The 17,552-nt window shown below is 34.7% G+C and overlaps 1 protein-coding gene across 12 annotated transcripts in view; it reads left to right on the top strand.

Moving 5' to 3' along the window:
* The window catches only part of LOC123528554 (6-phosphofructo-2-kinase/fructose-2,6-bisphosphatase-like), a 130,316-nt gene extending 114,358 nt beyond the window's left edge, over window positions 1–15,958 (top strand). For all 12 annotated transcript variants that reach the window (XR_008366757.1, XM_053521642.1, XM_053521643.1 and 9 more), the window contains one exon: window positions 684–15,958. Coding sequence is in view for 11 of the 12 variants with exons in the window: in XM_053521642.1 (XP_053377617.1) it covers window positions 684–800 (117 nt within the window). In the remaining variant the exon portion in view is untranslated. The remainder of the gene's footprint in view (window positions 1–683) is intronic.
* The last annotated feature ends 1,594 nt before the right edge of the window (window positions 15,959–17,552 follow it).

Genomic DNA, 17,552 nt, shown 5'->3' with positions numbered 1-17,552 from the left:
TAATGCAGATGTAACCTGTGACCATTCCTCATCTTCAGACATCACCTGACCTCAGTTTGACCTTGACCTTGACCTCGTTTTGGACTTAGGTTGCTTTGTATCGACAAGGATGCCACCGGGGGCATGAAGCGTTAATTGAACGCAGCTGTTTGTTTTATACTGATATAGTCAAGAAATAAGAAAAATGTTTCTTATGAAGGAAGGAAGGAAGGCTGGAGCCTCTGTGGCAGAGTGGTTACGGTCGATTACTTGAAACCATTTGCCCCTCATGGATGTGGGGATGATCCTTGCTTGAGGCATTGATTTTTTTATGTAAGGAAGATGTCCAGCTGGCTTAAGAAGTTTCGGTGATTCTATCCAATGAAAAAAGGCTGTGTATTTTGCAGAATGACGTGTTTAAAGAAGGAAGCTTTCAAATAAATGATGTTATTATATATGAGCTGCACCATGAGGAAATCAACATAGTGCGTTTGTGACCAGCATGGATCCAGACCAGCCTGGTCAGGATCCATGCTGTTTGCTTTCAAAGCCTAATGCAATTAGAGAAACTGTTAGTGAACAGCATGGATCCTGACAAGACTGCGTGGATGCTTAGGCTGGTCTGGATTCATGCTGGTCGCAAATGCACTATGTTGATTTTCTCATGGGGCGGCTCATTAATGATATTATATATATATTCACAGAATACAGAGCTGAACAGATCCATAGATGATGCTATGTCAACTGTACCACCAGTAGATGAAGTCGAAGGGGAGGAAACAGATATTATTAATGAGCAGGAGGACCCACCTGTAGTCTAGTGCATCGATAACAACCCGCTAGAGGACCCGCCTGTAGTCTGTTGTTTACATGTTGCAGCTACCAGATAAACATGTTCCTAGATTGCATAGAAACTGCTTTTGATGTCTGTCTTGAGCCATCTTTTGACATTAATACTCATCTGTATAAAAACAGCTTTTGGTATCTGTGAAAATCCTACTTTTGATGTCAGCAAATTTCTGCTGTTCATATCAATACAAAAAAATGCTTTTGAACAAAACTTTTGCTGTCAGTAAGATGCTTTATGCTCCCCAAATTCGAGTTTCCCCTGTCGCTCAGTAAGGAGAGGGCAAATATATAGATCGTGGGGTCATGAGTTTGATCCCCGGACAGGTCTATGTTCTCCGACGATTTGATGAAAGGCTTTGTGTCTGAAATCATCCGTCCTCCACATTTGATTCATGTGGGGAAGTTGGCAGTTACTTGTGGAGAACAGGTGTTTACTGGTACAGAATCCAGGAATGCTGATTAGGTATATTGCCGGCAATTACTGAAATACTGTTGAAAAACGGCAAACAAACAAACAAACAGATATAATCTTCATGTAAATTGTTGACACTTGCCCGCTTTTGACAAACATGCTTTAACTGCAAATAATCTGAATGTAGGAATTACTTTAGATGACAACCTGATTGCAGTATCTGAGTATGGTTTCAATAGGAGAAATTGCAATTGGTTTTAAGAATGGAAATTGCCCCATTTCAATAGAAATTGCAATTGGTTTTAAGAATGGAAATTGCCCTATTTCAATAGAAATTGCAATTGGTTTTAAGAATAGAAATTGCCCTATTTTAATAGAAATTGCAATTGGTTTTAACAGTAGATATTTCCCTAATTTCAATTTATTGTAAATATGAATATTTTTAGGCATACTAGGCATACTACAAAACATGGAGTGGAGTCGTGGAGTGGAGTCATGGAGTGGAGTGGTGGAGTGGAGTCAAAATTGGAGTGGAGTCGTGGAGTGGAGTCAAATTTGGAGTGGAGTCAAATTTTGGAGTGGAGTCAAATTTGGAGTGGAGTCATTGAGTCAAAATTTTGAAATGTTGTATTAAGCCTGTGAAGCTCCATCTAAATTCCTGTTAACAAAATAATTGATTTATTGCCCTTTGGAGAAAATGCGAGTCAGTATATAATATAATATATTTCTGAAAAAATAAATGTAGTGTCTATGTTCTAGTTCCATGTATTTCTAACACCTACCATGCGGTTGATTAAATATTTAAAGGTTTTATTAGGGTATATTGGATGGTTGTTGCCTACATTAATTTTCATTTTAAGTGACAGGAGAAAGGACGTGCATTATCATAGTGGTGTCAATTCCAATTAAAAATGATGAAAAAAATTTGTAGCATTTTATGATGTAGCACTGGATTTATTATTCAAATTTGAAATGGCATTTGCTTTTATATGTTAAATGTTCATCACATGGAGATAACATGTTATTTTTCTTGTTTTTTTTTTCTTGTTAATATTAAAAATAACAGACTTTTAGGTGAAACTTTATAAAATACATGTTTCTTATCTGTGAAATGCATTTGAGACCACTCGGATGAAGGGGCTATTGGAATCATTAGGTCAATGTGACCATTTGAAGAGAATTTTCTTTTAAGCATTACAAGCAACAGCCCATTTCTTAACGATCTTACCATCACACTTGCACCAGATTTTAATTCTTCATATCATTTGGATTGATGCAGAAATGAAAGTGTAAACATGGGAATCATTTTATTTTTTATAGATCAAGGCCTTATAGCTCTGACTCTGCTAGACTTTTTAGTCTGATTTGCCTTGTAATCACTCCTGATCTAGATCTAGATCTTAAGATCACTTCATATTGTATATAAATATGATTAGGATTCCAAAAGAAATCAAGATACATGTAATGTACTAGATCTAACAAGGTGATATGTAACAAATTGTGTTATACTGAAGGGGCGACAACTCTTGACTTACAGTATACAGGTGTAGCCCAGAATCAAACTTGGCTGAGATTTTAAGATTACATGTGCATTGTATTTTATTTTGATATGTGTGTACATAGATGAAATAGTAATAAATTAACTAAATTATTTGCCCAGTATATTTCCAGAAGGTATTTAGCTACCTGTGATAAACACAGAATGGTGAAAATCAATGAAAAATCCAAGTAATAGACAGTTTTGGATGGCAGAAACATACCATAGAAGTGGTAAACTTAGCAAGGTGGAAATTTTGGCAAATTGTAAAAATTCGCTAATATTTGTAAATAAAATTGTAATGTACCATAACAATGTATTATCATTACATAAGTCAGGAAGTCAGAAATTTGCTAAAAATTTGTGCACCCCAAACAGATGGATTTCAAAAATTGTTAACTTTTTGACACTCAGAAATACGAGGGTCGTTCAATAAATAATGCTACTCCATGTGTAGTTCCTTAACTGGTGGTTATTTTTCAGTGCGGTTTTACACTGTAAAGCAATTTTTTGGGAACAAAGTAACATCGGAATAAAAAAATCGTTAAAGCCAAATTATTAAAAAATAATTATTTGAATGAGGTGTACATGCTGGTTACTGGAGCATATCAAAAAATAATCATAACTTCGGTTTGACCTGGGCATCCAGGTCTCAGAATAATAGAATAACTTGTGAAATCTCATAATTCTATCATTTTTGTACGAGATACAGCAATTTGTGATGAGTTTGAGTTTGAGTTTGTTTTTAAACACTTATTGCGTTTTTCATTTTACAAGACAACTAAAACATCTTAACTCTAGGTTAATTCCATCTGAAATGAGTCTCGCTAGCGGTTAATCTTAAGTTGTAAGAACTTGTTTCGCAATCGAAAATAAAGAAATTAGTGTAAACTTAAAATACAAGAATTTTTTCAACGATCAACATCACACCTGACAAAATTGCAGAGGCTTATTGTATTCAACTCCTCATTTTTTGAGTAAAAATGTGCAACCATTTAATACAGTAACACTAAATTGTGGGTTGCTATAATGGAAAAATGTTTCATTGTAGCAACCTGCAGCCCGCAAAATATATACATGTACACAAAATTGCGGGTTTCGGGCTGCAGGTCGCGGGTTGATACAATAGAAATTTTGTCAGCAATAAAATTAATGAATTTAACACACCAACATGCATGCTACTTATTTTTTTATTTACCCGAGCTAAACGGTAGTCAATATTGCAATATCAGTGGACATAAACAATTTTAAACACTAATAATGCATAATCACAAATATTAAATTATTTATGTAACAAGTTTAAATATCTAAATTTTATCTGACTCATAAATACCTCTTGTTTATTTTAAATTAAATACTGTTGAAATAATTCATCTAATAAGATAATTAAACTTGTAAATTGATATTGATATTTGGTATTTAGAATGGGACTGAAAGGTTCTCATAATAAATCTGTCAACAAGTTTTGAAAATGATCTAAGGCCAAGTGAAAAATTTGTTAAGTAAAACAACAAAAACAACAAACTTCAATAAAAAAAAAAAAACACTGATGAGGAGTGTTATATTTGTTCACTGATAAAGGTTATGAAAAATTATGTCTATTATTATACCCAACCCATCAGAGAATACATCAAGTAGTAATTAGAACATGCTCCTACAGTTGTTCAGTTGGAACTTAGTTTTGGAAACTTGGTTATTACTTTTTACCAGTATTTTATACTGTGGTCTATTTGAATATGTTCCCATGGGTTGACCGCCTTTTGATTTGTTTACAACTGTTCTCAAATAAATAAATTTGTATTTCATATCTATTACCGTGTTCAGACTACGTTTTTAATCCTACATTAACTTGGGTTTATTTTTTAAACTAGTTTGCGTCCACACTATATGTGGTGTAAAACGTGAATTTTGTAAAGGTCAAGTGGTTTCTGTAATGTAGCATTAAAACTACCTCAGGAGGTGGTTTTAATACTACATTAAAAAGTAATGCTACATTATTTTACAAATGTGAACGCAAATGTGGGTTATAACTGGTTTTACAATCCCAAATCCACAGATCTTACCTTTTGGAGGAAGAATACCATGTGTTTCTCTTTTGTATCAAACAATTGATGCTGTGGCTGGCAAAATTAATTGGACTGTTGTTGAAACAAAAACATTAAATTGCGATATGGAGTCATGCTGACGCTCAAAATGGACAATAGATGGAATGAACAGAAATTCTTAGATGAACACAGAAGTTTAATATTGATGACCCCTTCTTGTTTCTGTTAGCTTCAATTCTTTGTAACCTTTTTTGCTTATTGCAAGATATCTGTTAACTTCCAACATTGCATGTATATATTTAAACCACATTTCTTTGCCTAGTGTGGACGCAAACTGGATTATATTTTGATGGGTTTTGAATGTCAAATACCAATTATAGCCAATTAGTGCCTAATAAAAATAAAACCGTTCGGCTAGTGTGAACACGGTAATGTGATGCTTTAAAATCTCTTCAAAAACAATGAGATAAAATATACTGACAATTAACAATTTGACCAAGCCCTCTGTTCCGTGTGGCTACAATCAATGTAAGACAAAAGCATTATTATGTTGAATAGTTATAAAAATATCAATAAATAAATATTATTGATAAAACAAATTTGACTCCACTCCATGACTCCACTCCATGACTCCACTCCAATTTTGACTCCACTCCACTCCAAATTTGACTCCACTCCATGACTCCACTCCAATTTTGACTCCACTCCACCACTCCACTCCATGACTCCACTCCACGACTCCACTCCATGTTATGTAGTATGCCATATTTTTATGACGTTTTACGAAAACAATAAAATGCATCTTAATTATTACCTCCCTTTATTATATATAAAATTTTGATAAATACTGTCTGCAGGTTTTGTTTGGAACGTAATTTGATTAATTCTGGCATATATTGTATTCGCTAAATAAATTAGCACATAATATTATAAACAGTTAGATTACTTTTTTAAATGTTCAATTATCTTGTTAATAATTTAATGTCTTTCCTTCACATAGATAACAAAGTGTGCCTTTATCGTGGCTTTATGAATTTTAAAATGAATCTCTGTTAGATTCTACCTTTAAAACTTTTGTATTTGAATCTTCAATAATTAACTGTTATTTCCACTTCTTTGAATATCATTTACTGGCCGAGTCTCTGTGGAAATTCATGTATCATTTGATCCAGTTAATTAATGATGAGTTTATGTGTATTATCTAAATTATAACGTCTACAACTATTACATTGAAAAATAGTATAATAATGTATATTATTTAACATTCATAGACGTATTATTTCATGATGCACTTCTATCAGCCATTTATGGCGTCTGAACGTCGATGTCCATTTGGCGCGTCAACGTCATCTCCGTATTTCACGTATCATTGTGTATGTTATTGTCAACTGAAGAAGCTTATTAAAGCGAAACATGTTTTGACGAAACTGTGTTGGTTTATGAATTTTCAACATCATACCTAATTTCAATAGAAATTGCTGTAGATCAGTGAAACTGCTACTGGTATCAACTAGAAGATGGGATTTTGTTTTGGCTAAAGAAAATGTTATATTCAATGACAGAAACTGCTGTTAAATTTTATTGTTGATACGAGGATAATTGTTGATTACGAAAGCCAAGCAGAGTATTTTTTATTCATTCAATGTAGACTGTGCGATATTTACAATGTTTTTATTTTCTATGATATTCACAAATAATTTTACCCATGAATTCAGAATTGTTTGTCAATGTGCATCATGTCATAAAACACAAAACATTTTGTGTATCCAAAATTTTTAGCACGGTGAATAAGCCTGTTAACCATGAAATTGCTATATAGTCTACATGAAAATAACCGATTAATAATGGGAGTCCTTTTTATACCATAGAGTGCTGTGTGATATGAATAGTCTTCCTGGGTAATGTAGTTTTTGCTTTACTTATCTAAATACTTAAGAATAATGTTCATATTTCACTCCCATTATTGCATGGTTAAGGCACTTTTATAGGTTTTACCTAAGTTATCACCTTAATTTGATAAAAAAAAATTTATATAAATTTTTACCAGGGCTCCAGAAATTTTGATAACTCAATCGGTCCGAAACGAAAATCCAGACATCGGCGCTACCCCACCCACCGCATTACCAATACACCATATTTTGTAAAACGCGATAAAGCAAAGAAATAAGCATGTCATGCATTAAAACTGAGTTACCGGTCACCGTGAGTTACCTTACAATGAAGACAGTTATTCAGTGTTATATGTGATTGTTTCTTTGTTTATATTTCGATGTTTTCCGAGAAAATACTTGCAAGGATAAAATTGTCGAGGCATTGACACCGTGTACGAAACTAGTCTAAAAGCCAACGCACGTGACTTCGATACTGTATACACGGCAGATACCTTGTGATGTTTCCTCATTTTTTTTACGGAATTTTATAAAATACAATGCATTAAAGTGAATTACACGACACATATTCTCTTCTAAACAGCCATACTCTGCCACGGGCCGAATGTGTATGTTATGTGAATGCTGAGATCGAATTCCCCACATGCAGAAGGTCACGCGGGTTGGCCACGGATATTTTATTTTATTGGCGTTGTACTTTAATAAGCAACTACATTTTATTAAGTTATTTGTTCTCTTCTGATGTAAACAAAATTTCAATTTGAAACGTTTTTTAAAAGACCGATTTGATAAACAGCGCTACTCCGGTTTTCTTAATCATTCAAGTTTGCCAGTCCATTTTTGATTCTTTTTATTTGTACAGTCGGGTTGCAAAGACGATTTTCTGCACTTGTTTCAACTCGAGCCCCCACAAATAAATAATGTATTTTTTACAAATCAAATAATTATAAAAAATATTTTTATCGGTTTCCCGTGTGATGTCTCATTAAATGCAATGACCATTTGTTTATTTTTACCAATCTTCAAAATAAAACAATCCGTCGGCTAATGATATAAATAAAAGAAGTGGGTCCCCGTCAAAAGCATTTGGATCCAGTCAGAAGCATCTCGAAACCAGTCAAAAATGTTTAATACGTTGCAGTCGGCTGCCTGCAAACCACGCGAGCACTGTTGTGTCACGTGCTAAATACGGACCGATTACCAAGGTGACAATCAGACCATTTGACAAGTTTATTGATTATCTGAGGGGTGCGACTAACAATTTCCTGCTTGGCAGATGATCATGTATTGAGATTTCAGACCGAAATTTATACATTTTCTCCATTTTTACGGGACCGATTTTTTTTGTTTTTTCACTTCATGAATTGGTCTGAAAAGTCAAAAATCAGTCCAAAACCGACAAACCGGCAAATTTCCAGAGCCCTGATTTTTACATTGAGTGAAATAAACCTTCATTTGATCTAAATGTTTAAATCAAGCCAGGTACCACTTTGTGACCGCTCAATGTCTGACGTCCGTCGTCCGTCGTGTGTCCGTCAACATTTTCTAAAAAAAATCTTCTTCTTGAAAACCACAGGGCAGAATTACACCAAACTTCACAGGAATAATCCTTGGGTGGCCCCCTTTCAAAATTGTTCAAAGAATTGAATTCCATGCAGAACTCTGTTTGCCATGACAACCGAAAGGAAAAACTTTAAAAATCTTTTTCTCAAAAACCAGAAGCCCTAGAGCTTAAATATTTGATATGAAGCATTGCCTAGTAGACCTCTAGCAAGTTTGTTCAAATCATGACCCCGCCCCAGGGGTCACTTGATTTTACATAGGAAAATCTTAAAAAATCTTCTTCTCAAAAATCTGTTTGCCATGACAACCGAAAGGAAAAACTTTAAAAAATCTTTTTCTCAAAAACCAGAAGCCCTAGAGCTTAGATATTTGACGTGAAGCATTGCCTAGTGAACCTCTACTAAAATTGTTCAAATCATGACCCCGGGGTCAAAATTGACCCCACCCCAGGGGTCACTTGTTTGTACATAGGAAAATCTTCAAAAAAATTCTAAAAATAAACCAGAAAGCCTAGGGCTTAGATATTTCACATGTAGCATTGCCTTATGGACCTCTACAAAATTTATTCAAATCATGACCCCCGGGGTCAGAATTGACCCAGCCCAAGGGGTCACTTGATTTTACATAGGAAAATCTTCAAAATTTTTCTAAAAATAAACAAGAAGGCCTAGATGTTAGATATTTGACATGTAGCATTGCCTAGTAGACTTCTACAAAAAAATTTCAAATCATGACCCCTGGGGTCAAATTGACCCTGCCCCTTGGGGTTACTTGATTTTACATAGGGAAATCTTCATAAATTTGCTAAAAATAAACCAGAAAGCTTAGGTCTTAGATATTTGATATGTAACATTGCCTAGTAGACTTCTACAAGCTTTGTTCAAATCACGACCCCCGGGGTAAAATTGGCCCCGCCCCAGGGGTTACTTGATTGGAAAATTTTCCAAAAAAAATTCTAAAAATCAACAGTTTGACTTTTGAAACATGTAGCTCATATTACTCAGGTGAGCGATCCAGGGTCAACATGACCCTCTTGTTATGTTAATGTTTACATCAAGCCAGGTACCACTTTATTTTTGATGTAAATGTTTACATCAAGCCAGGTATCACTTTATTTTGGATGTTAATGTTTACATCAAGCCAGGTACCACTATATTTTGATGTAAATGTTTACATCAAGCCAGGTACCACTTTATTTTGATGTTAATGTTTACATCAAGCCAGGTACCACTTTATTTTTTATGTAAATGTTTATATCAAGCCAGGTACCACTTTATTAGCTCACCTGTCACGAAGTGACAAGGTGAGCTTTTGTGATCGCGCGGTGTCCGTCGTCCGTCCGTGCGTGCGTGCGTCCGTCCGTAAACTTTTGCTTGTGACCACTCTAGAGGTCACATTTTTCATGGGATCTTTATGAAAGTTGGTCAGAATGTTCATCTTGATGATATCTAGGTCAAGTTCGAAACTGGGTCACGTGCCGTCAAAAACTAGGTCAGTAGGTCTAAAAATAGAAAAACCTTGTGACCTCTCTAGAGGCCATATATTTCACAAGATCTTCATGAAAATTGGTCAAAATGTTCATCTTGATGATATCTAGGTCAAGTTCGAAACTGGGTCACGTGCCATCAAAAACTAGGTCAGTAGGTCTAAAAATAGAAAAAACCTTGTGACCTTTCTAGAGGCCATATATTTCACAAGATCTTCATGAAAGTTGGTCAGAACATTCATCTTGATGATATCTAGGTCAAGTTCGAAACTGGGTCACATGCCGTCAAAAACTAGGTCAGTAGGTCAAATAATAGAAAAACCTTGTGACCTCTCTAAAGGCCATATTTTTCATGGGATCTGTATGAAAGTTGGTCTGAATGTTCATCTTGATGATATCTAGGTCAAGTTTGAAACTGGGTCACGTGCAGTCAAAAACTAGGTCAGTAGGTCTAAAAATAGAAAAACTTTGTGACCTCTCTAGAGGCCATATATTTCATGAGATCTTCATGAAAATTGGTCAGAATGTTCACCTTGATGATATCTAGGTCAAGTTCGAAAGTGGGTCACGTGCCATCAAAAACTAGGTCAGTAGGTCAAATAATAGAAAAACCTTGTGACCTCTCTAGATGCCATATTTTTCATGGGATCTGTATGAAAGTTGGTCTGAATGTTCATCTTGATGATATCTAGGTCAAGTTAGAAAGTGGGTCACGTGCCATGAAAAACTAGGTCAGTAGGTCAAATAATAGAAAAACCTTGTGACCTCTCTAAAGGCCATATTTTTCATTCAATCTGTATGAAAGTTGGTCTGAATGTTCATCTTGATGATATCTAGGTCAAGTTCGAAACACGGTCATGTGCGGTCTAAAACTAGGTCAGTAGGTCTAAAAATAGAAAAACCTTGTGACCTCTCTAGAGGCCATACTTGTGAATGGATCTCCATAAAAATTGGTCAGAATGTTCACCTTGATGATATCTAGGTCAAGTTTGAAACTGGGTCACGTGCCTTAAAAAAACTAGGTCAGTAGGTCAAATAATAAAAAAACCTTGTGACCTCTCTAGAGGCCATAGTTATCATGGGATCTGTATGAAAGTTGGTCTGAATGTTCAGCTTGATGATATCTAGGTCAAGTTTGAAACTGGGTCAGCTGCGGTCAAAAACTAGGTCAGTAGGTCTAAAATTGTTGAAATCTTTTGACCTCTGTAGAGGCCATATTTTTCAATGGATCTTCATGAAAATTGATCTGAATGTTCACCTTGATGATATCTAGGTCATTTTTGAAACTGGGTCACGTGCGGTCAAAAACTAGGCCAGTAGGTATAAAAATAGAAAAACCTTGTGACCTCTCTAGAGGCCATATTTTTCATGAGATCTTCATGAAAATTAGTGAGAATGCTCACCTTGATGATATCTAGGTAAAGTTCAAAATAGGGTCACGTACCTTCGAAAACTAGGTCAATAGGTCAAATAATAGAAAAACCTTGTGACCTCTCTAGAGATCATATTTTTCAATGGATATTCATGAAAATTGGTCAGAATTTTTATCTTGATAATATCTAGGTCAAGTTCAAAACTGGGTCACATAAGCTCAAAAACTAGGTCACTATGTCAAATAATAGAAAAAACGACGTCATACTCAAAACTGGGTCATGTGGGAAGAGGTGAGCGATTCAGGACCATCATGGTCCTCTTGTTTTTTATGTAAATGTTTACCTCCAGTTACAGTCATTTAATCATCGGTCATTAAACATATGTTGGTATATTGTTGTAAGTAAATAGATTTATGTTGTTGAAATGGGGTAAGCTTTAAATTTGTTGTAAGTTGGTAAAAGTTATGTTTTAACCTTCACAATATGCCATTTATTTATGTAATAATTCTTATGTACTTTACAAAGAAAATCAAATTATTTTTAGCACCTTGTATTTCGTGTTGTCTAGATTTTCAGGTATCTATATATTTTACACCTCCAATGTACAAGCAATAAGTGATGAAGTTTTATGAAACTAGTTATAGTTGGACAAACTGTGTTTGCTTTTAATATTAGGCACTACATATCACATCATGTGGACCTATTTATAGTGATCAAGAAATATTGATACCATATAAAGATCTATTTAACAGAGATTCAAAATAATAATTAATATATGGCAGAAGCACTCCAAAATGCCACAAGAAATCATTCTTTCTAGCTGTGCCCTTGTAGAATTATTCTGCAGGACATAATTAATATATTTTTGTGGTGTTTTAATAAATTTACACATGCTTCTGCAATATTTTATTTCTTAATCATAGAGGGAGTTCAATGGGAACAATTTTGTCACTAGCTATGATGTTGTAAAGGATATCTTGAAATCGTCTTGTCTGACGAAAATATTTACTATGACAGTTTCTTCAATACCCTCAGACCAGTCTGTAATGACCATTCCATTGAATTGAAAAAAAAAAAACATCTTTAGGCCATGACAAAATGATATATCATTCTTCCGAAAGTTAAAATTGAGAGAAAAATAAAAAATTTGCTTGCTTGCTCGATCTTTTTTTGAAAATTTTCCAAGCAGCTATGCTTAAGTTTGGAGTGATCTCATAAGAAGTAAAATTGCACACTTTATAGTGTACTTGTTAACTGGCTTAAAGTTTCAAAATCCTATCAGGCAATTACGAAAATAAGTTTATTATCCCCCAGGGAGGGATCTTATCTGATGGTTTGATGGATTTTGTTTCATCTCAGGTAGCTTGGGAGTCAAGGTTGTTACTAAATATAGAAAAATGGTCTTAGATCAGTAATTTAGTAAGGATTAGTAGCTTTCAAAGAAACTGAAATTCAATTGCATTTAAGTGTTTTTTTATAAGCAGAGAATGCTCTTAAAATTGTGAAACCTTTATCCTGTCTGGAGGAGAATACAAATTTACTGACTTTGCTTGTATTATAAAATTTCTAATTTTTGTGTACAATATATTTTTCTGACTGGATACTATTGAAAATTTTTATTATTTTCAGGTTTTTAGCTGGTACAGTTGAAATGCAGATTTGATATACTTAAAATTAAATAATTATATATTTTGTCTGTATAGGTAGTTATTTTATTAGACAATATATTTTTACCTCAGTTGTTGATTTTAATGAACTAAGTCAGGGATGAATATACTATGATACATACTGTGTTCGGGCATAGAATGGGACATTTGGAGTCTCTTGAGTGACCAAGTGGTTAAGGTCACTGCCTGAAATACTTGCTTATTTTTGCTGCCGGCGTTCAAAACTTTGCTTGGGGTGTAGTATTCTTGCATGTAAGGAAGTCGTACATCTGGCTTGCAGAAGGCATGTGGTTCTGTCCAGGTTAACTCCAGTAACTATATAAACATACCTTCATCAGACAGGACCTGAACTCTATTGAATGTACTTTAAGGCAGGGTTGACTGGTTCCCGGCTTGTATTGGTTGTGTAAGCAGAGCAAAAGCAGTTTTACTTATTGCTAGGATCAAGACTGTGACTGGACAATTACTTTAACCTTTACCCTTCTAAATTTCCAATTAATATACCAATTATTACTCAAAGGGGTTTTCACTGAAAATTAACTGACTGAATAGCGAACAGTGCTGACCAAGATGAGCCTGCACATCATGCAGATGCGGCAGAATCACTTGCCACCAGCAGGCTAAAGATTAAAGGTGGGAATAGTTAAACGAGTATGTTCAGCTGCACTCAAGGATAGACTGTAATTATTGAATAGACTGAGTTGCCTCATGGAACTATTTTTGAAAGTTTAATTATCGGTTATGGTTAGAATTTTATATTTTTATCTTTAAAATATGTATAGATGGAAACTACACCAGTGCAATAACGTTACATCGTATTTTCACCCCAAGCATGACTATTCAAATTTCTGGGAGAAATTCTGTTTATAGGCAGGTTATTGTTGAAATATCTATGGATGAACTAAATGCAAAGGCAGGGTTTTTATAAATTGTGATGAAACCTGACTTCAACAGTTACGATTTTTTTTTTACATTTTTTGTGAGAAAGAGACAAAAATGTATAGTTATGGGCATAGAGATGTGTGTCTGATGAAAGTCACAAAATACTTTAATAAAGTTTTGTGTTACAGGTAAATCTACTTATTTTGAATTTGAAATTCAGGCTTAACAAGAACATTGTGACTATGTACAGCTTAACTGTGTAAAAATTGCACTTTTCGTAATTTTAATACCTCTGAAACTTATTGAAATATTGAAATCCTATTAAAAGTGTGAAATCTCTACCTCCATTTTTAGCTGATCTGAACCAAGGTTCAGGGTGAGCTATGAGTATTGTTGAATAGTCCAACCTCCAGGGATGATCAGTGTCAAAACTTACACGTCTTCAAAGCTACTGGCCAAAATTACACCAGACCTTGGCCTGTACTGTCCTTAGAAGTTAGGTATTCAAATTTGTTCAAATGGTGCCACCTGGTTGTCTGAGCTTTAAGTAGGAAAAAACATTAAACAGCTTCTTCACATGATCCTCGCCTCACATGAGCATGAATGTTTACCTCACATAAACATCTTAACATGAATGTTCACCTCACATGAATGATAACCTCACATTTTAATGGAGGTTAACCAAACTTGGTCAGAAGCAATTTTATGTGGTCTTTCCTTAATAATGGACAAAAGTTTGCCTCACTTGAGGGATGTTTACCAAATTTTATCAGAAGAATCCTTGCACAGACCTTGATTTTTTTTCTACTTTTTCTGCATGACTGCCCCATTCTTGTCTTGGTAATACATATATCTGTCATTTTTTTTAGATGAATATTACATGACATTGTAGATCTTTAATGATACAGTGTGTCATGACAGATTTGCAAGGTCAAAATGTCAAGGTCAGGTGAGCAATTTTACAGTAGTAATTTAACCTTAATTTTCAGATGGCTATGTGTATCTATGTCCTTAACAGTTAACATTTTAGTTTGCTCTGAAAATGATTACAAGACTATGTTTTTCTGATATATTTTGTAATTGTATGTTTATATATATAAATGCATTTGAAACTATTGAAATATTTAGATAAATTTTGATTTTTGTTCAAATTATAGTAAAATGAAATACCTACTAATTTTAGGTAATACGACATAATAAATTACATTTTAGGCAACACCAAATTGAAAAATTATTCATCAGATTTTTCAAAAATATTGAGCCATTGTTTTTGGGTTTTTTAGCTCACCTGTCACAAAGTGACAAGGTGAGCTTTTGTGATCGCGCGGTGTCCGTCGTCCGTACGTGCGTGCGTCTGTAAACTTTTGCTTGTGACCACTCTAGAGGTCACATTTTTCTTGGGATCTTTATGAAAGTTGGTCAGAATGTTCATGATATCTAGGTCAAGTTCGAAACTGGGTCATGTGCCGTCAAAAACTAGGTCAGTAGGTCTAAAAATAGAAAAACCTTGTGACCTCTCTAGAGGCCATATATTTCACAAGATCTTCATGAAACTTGGTCAGAATGTTCACCTTGATGATATCTAGATCAAGTTTGAAACTGGGTCACGTGCCGTCAAAAACTAGGTCAGTAGGTCTAAAAATAGAAAAACCTTGTGACCTCTCTAGAGGCCATATATTTCACAAGATCTTCATGAAAATTGGTCAGAATGTTCACCTTGATAATATCTAGGTCAAGTTCGAAACTGGGTCAACTGCGGTCAAAAACTAGGTCAGTAGGTCTAAAATTATTAAAATCTTTTGACCTCTCTAGAGACCATATTTTTCAATGGATCTTCATGAAAATTGGTCAGAATTTTTATCTTGATAATATCTAGGTCAAGTTCAAAACTGGGTCACAAGAGCTCAAAAAATAGGTCACTATGTCAAATAATAGAAAAAACGACGTCATACTCAAAACTGGGTCATGTGGAAAGATGTGAGCGATTCAGGACCATCATGGTCCTCTTGTTTGCTTTTATTTTTGAGGAAAATATTTTAGAATTATAATTATAATTGTACAGTGTGTAAGAAGTAGCATATACCAGAAGTTCACAAGATGTTTAAATGGTGCAAACACAAGCAAAAAAATGCTTAAGATTTACAAAATAACAGGAGCAGCAAATCTGATGAATAACATTTTAATTGGGTGAAACCCTATTTGAGTTGTTATATTTTTATAATACATTCAATAAACTTGTTGATACTAAATTTGAAAATAAAGAGTTTGCTTTTGGTTGTTTGCCTTATAAATTTGTTGTCTTGTTAATTCTAGTCGTATGGCCAATGCCTTAGATATTTAGTGTCCTATTTTTAGCCCACCATCATCAGATGGTGGGCTATTCAAATCACTCTGCGTCCATGTTCCGTCCTTCCGTCTGTTAACCATTTCTCGTTATCGCATCTCCTCAGAAACTACTGGGGGGATTTTGACCAAACTTTGTCAGAATGATGTATTGGTACCCTAGTTGTGTCCCCCTGAAAATCAAACTGGTTCAACAATTTTTATGCGAGTTATGGCCCTTTGTTATTTTTTATAACTTACATAGAAATATATAGGGAAAAACTTTGAAAATCTTCTTGTCAAAAACCACAGGGCCTAGGGCTTTGATATTTGGTATGTAGCATCATTTAGTGGTCCTCTAGCAAGACAGTTCAAATTATTTCCCTAGGGTCAAATATGGCCCCGTCCCGAGTGTCACATGGTTTATATAGACTTATATAGGGAAAATTCTCTTGTCCAAAACCACTGGGCCTAGGGCTTTGATATTTTGTATGTGACATCATCTAGTGGTCTTGTACTAAGATTGTTAAAATTATTCCCCTAGGGTCAAATATGGCCCCGCCCTGGGGGTCGCATGGTTTACATAGATTTATATAGGGAAAAACTTTGAAAATCTTCTTGTTCAAACCACAAAGCCTAGGGCTTTGATATTTGTAATGTAGCATCATCTAGTGGTTCTCTACCAAGTTTGTTCTAATTATCCCCCTAGGGTCAAATATGGCCCCGCCACGGGGGTCACATGGTTTATATAGACTTGTATAGGGAAAAACTTTAAAAATATTCTTGTCCATAACCTACAACATTCAAATTTGGACCACATTTATAGTTTTGAGTGGCTAGATGAACCTTGACATGAGTTGACCTTGATCTTGACCTAGTGACCTACTTTCACATTTCTGTAGCTACAGCCTTCAAATTCGGACCACATGCATAGTTTTGTGCACCGAAATAAACTTTGACCTTGAATTTTACCTTCTTTCACATTTTTGAAGGTACAGGCTTCAAATTTGGACCACTTGCCTAGTTTTGTGTTCCGAAATGAAATTTGACCTTAAATTTGACCTACTTTCACATTTTTGAAGGTACAGGCTTCAAATTTGGACCACATGCATAGTTTTGTGTTCTGAAATGAAATTTGACCTTGATTTTAACCTAGTGACCTATTTTCACATGTCTCAAGCTACAGCCTTCAAATTTGGACCACATGCATAGGTTTGTGTGCCGAAATAAACTTCGATCTTGACATTGATCTAATGACCTACTTTCACATTTTTGAAGGTACAGGCTTTAAGTTTGGACCACTTGCATAGTTTTGTGTTCCGAAAAGAAATTTGACCTTGATTTTGACCTAGTGACCTACTTTCACATTTCTCAAGCCACAGCCTTTAAATCTGGACCACGTGCTTAGTTTTGTGTTCTGAATTGAAATTTGACCTTGTTTTTTACCTAGTACCTATTTTCACATTTCTCAAGCTACAACCTTCAACTTTGAAGCACATGTAAAGTTTTGTGTACTGAAATAAACTTTGACCTTGGAATTGATCTAGT

Source organism: Mercenaria mercenaria, chromosome 13, assembly GCF_021730395.1.
Source record: "Mercenaria mercenaria strain notata chromosome 13, MADL_Memer_1, whole genome shotgun sequence".
Lineage (NCBI taxonomy): Eukaryota > Metazoa > Mollusca > Bivalvia > Venerida > Veneridae > Mercenaria > Mercenaria mercenaria.
Note: the sequence above shows the minus strand (reverse complement) of the source record. Positions and strands in the feature narration are given on the sequence as shown.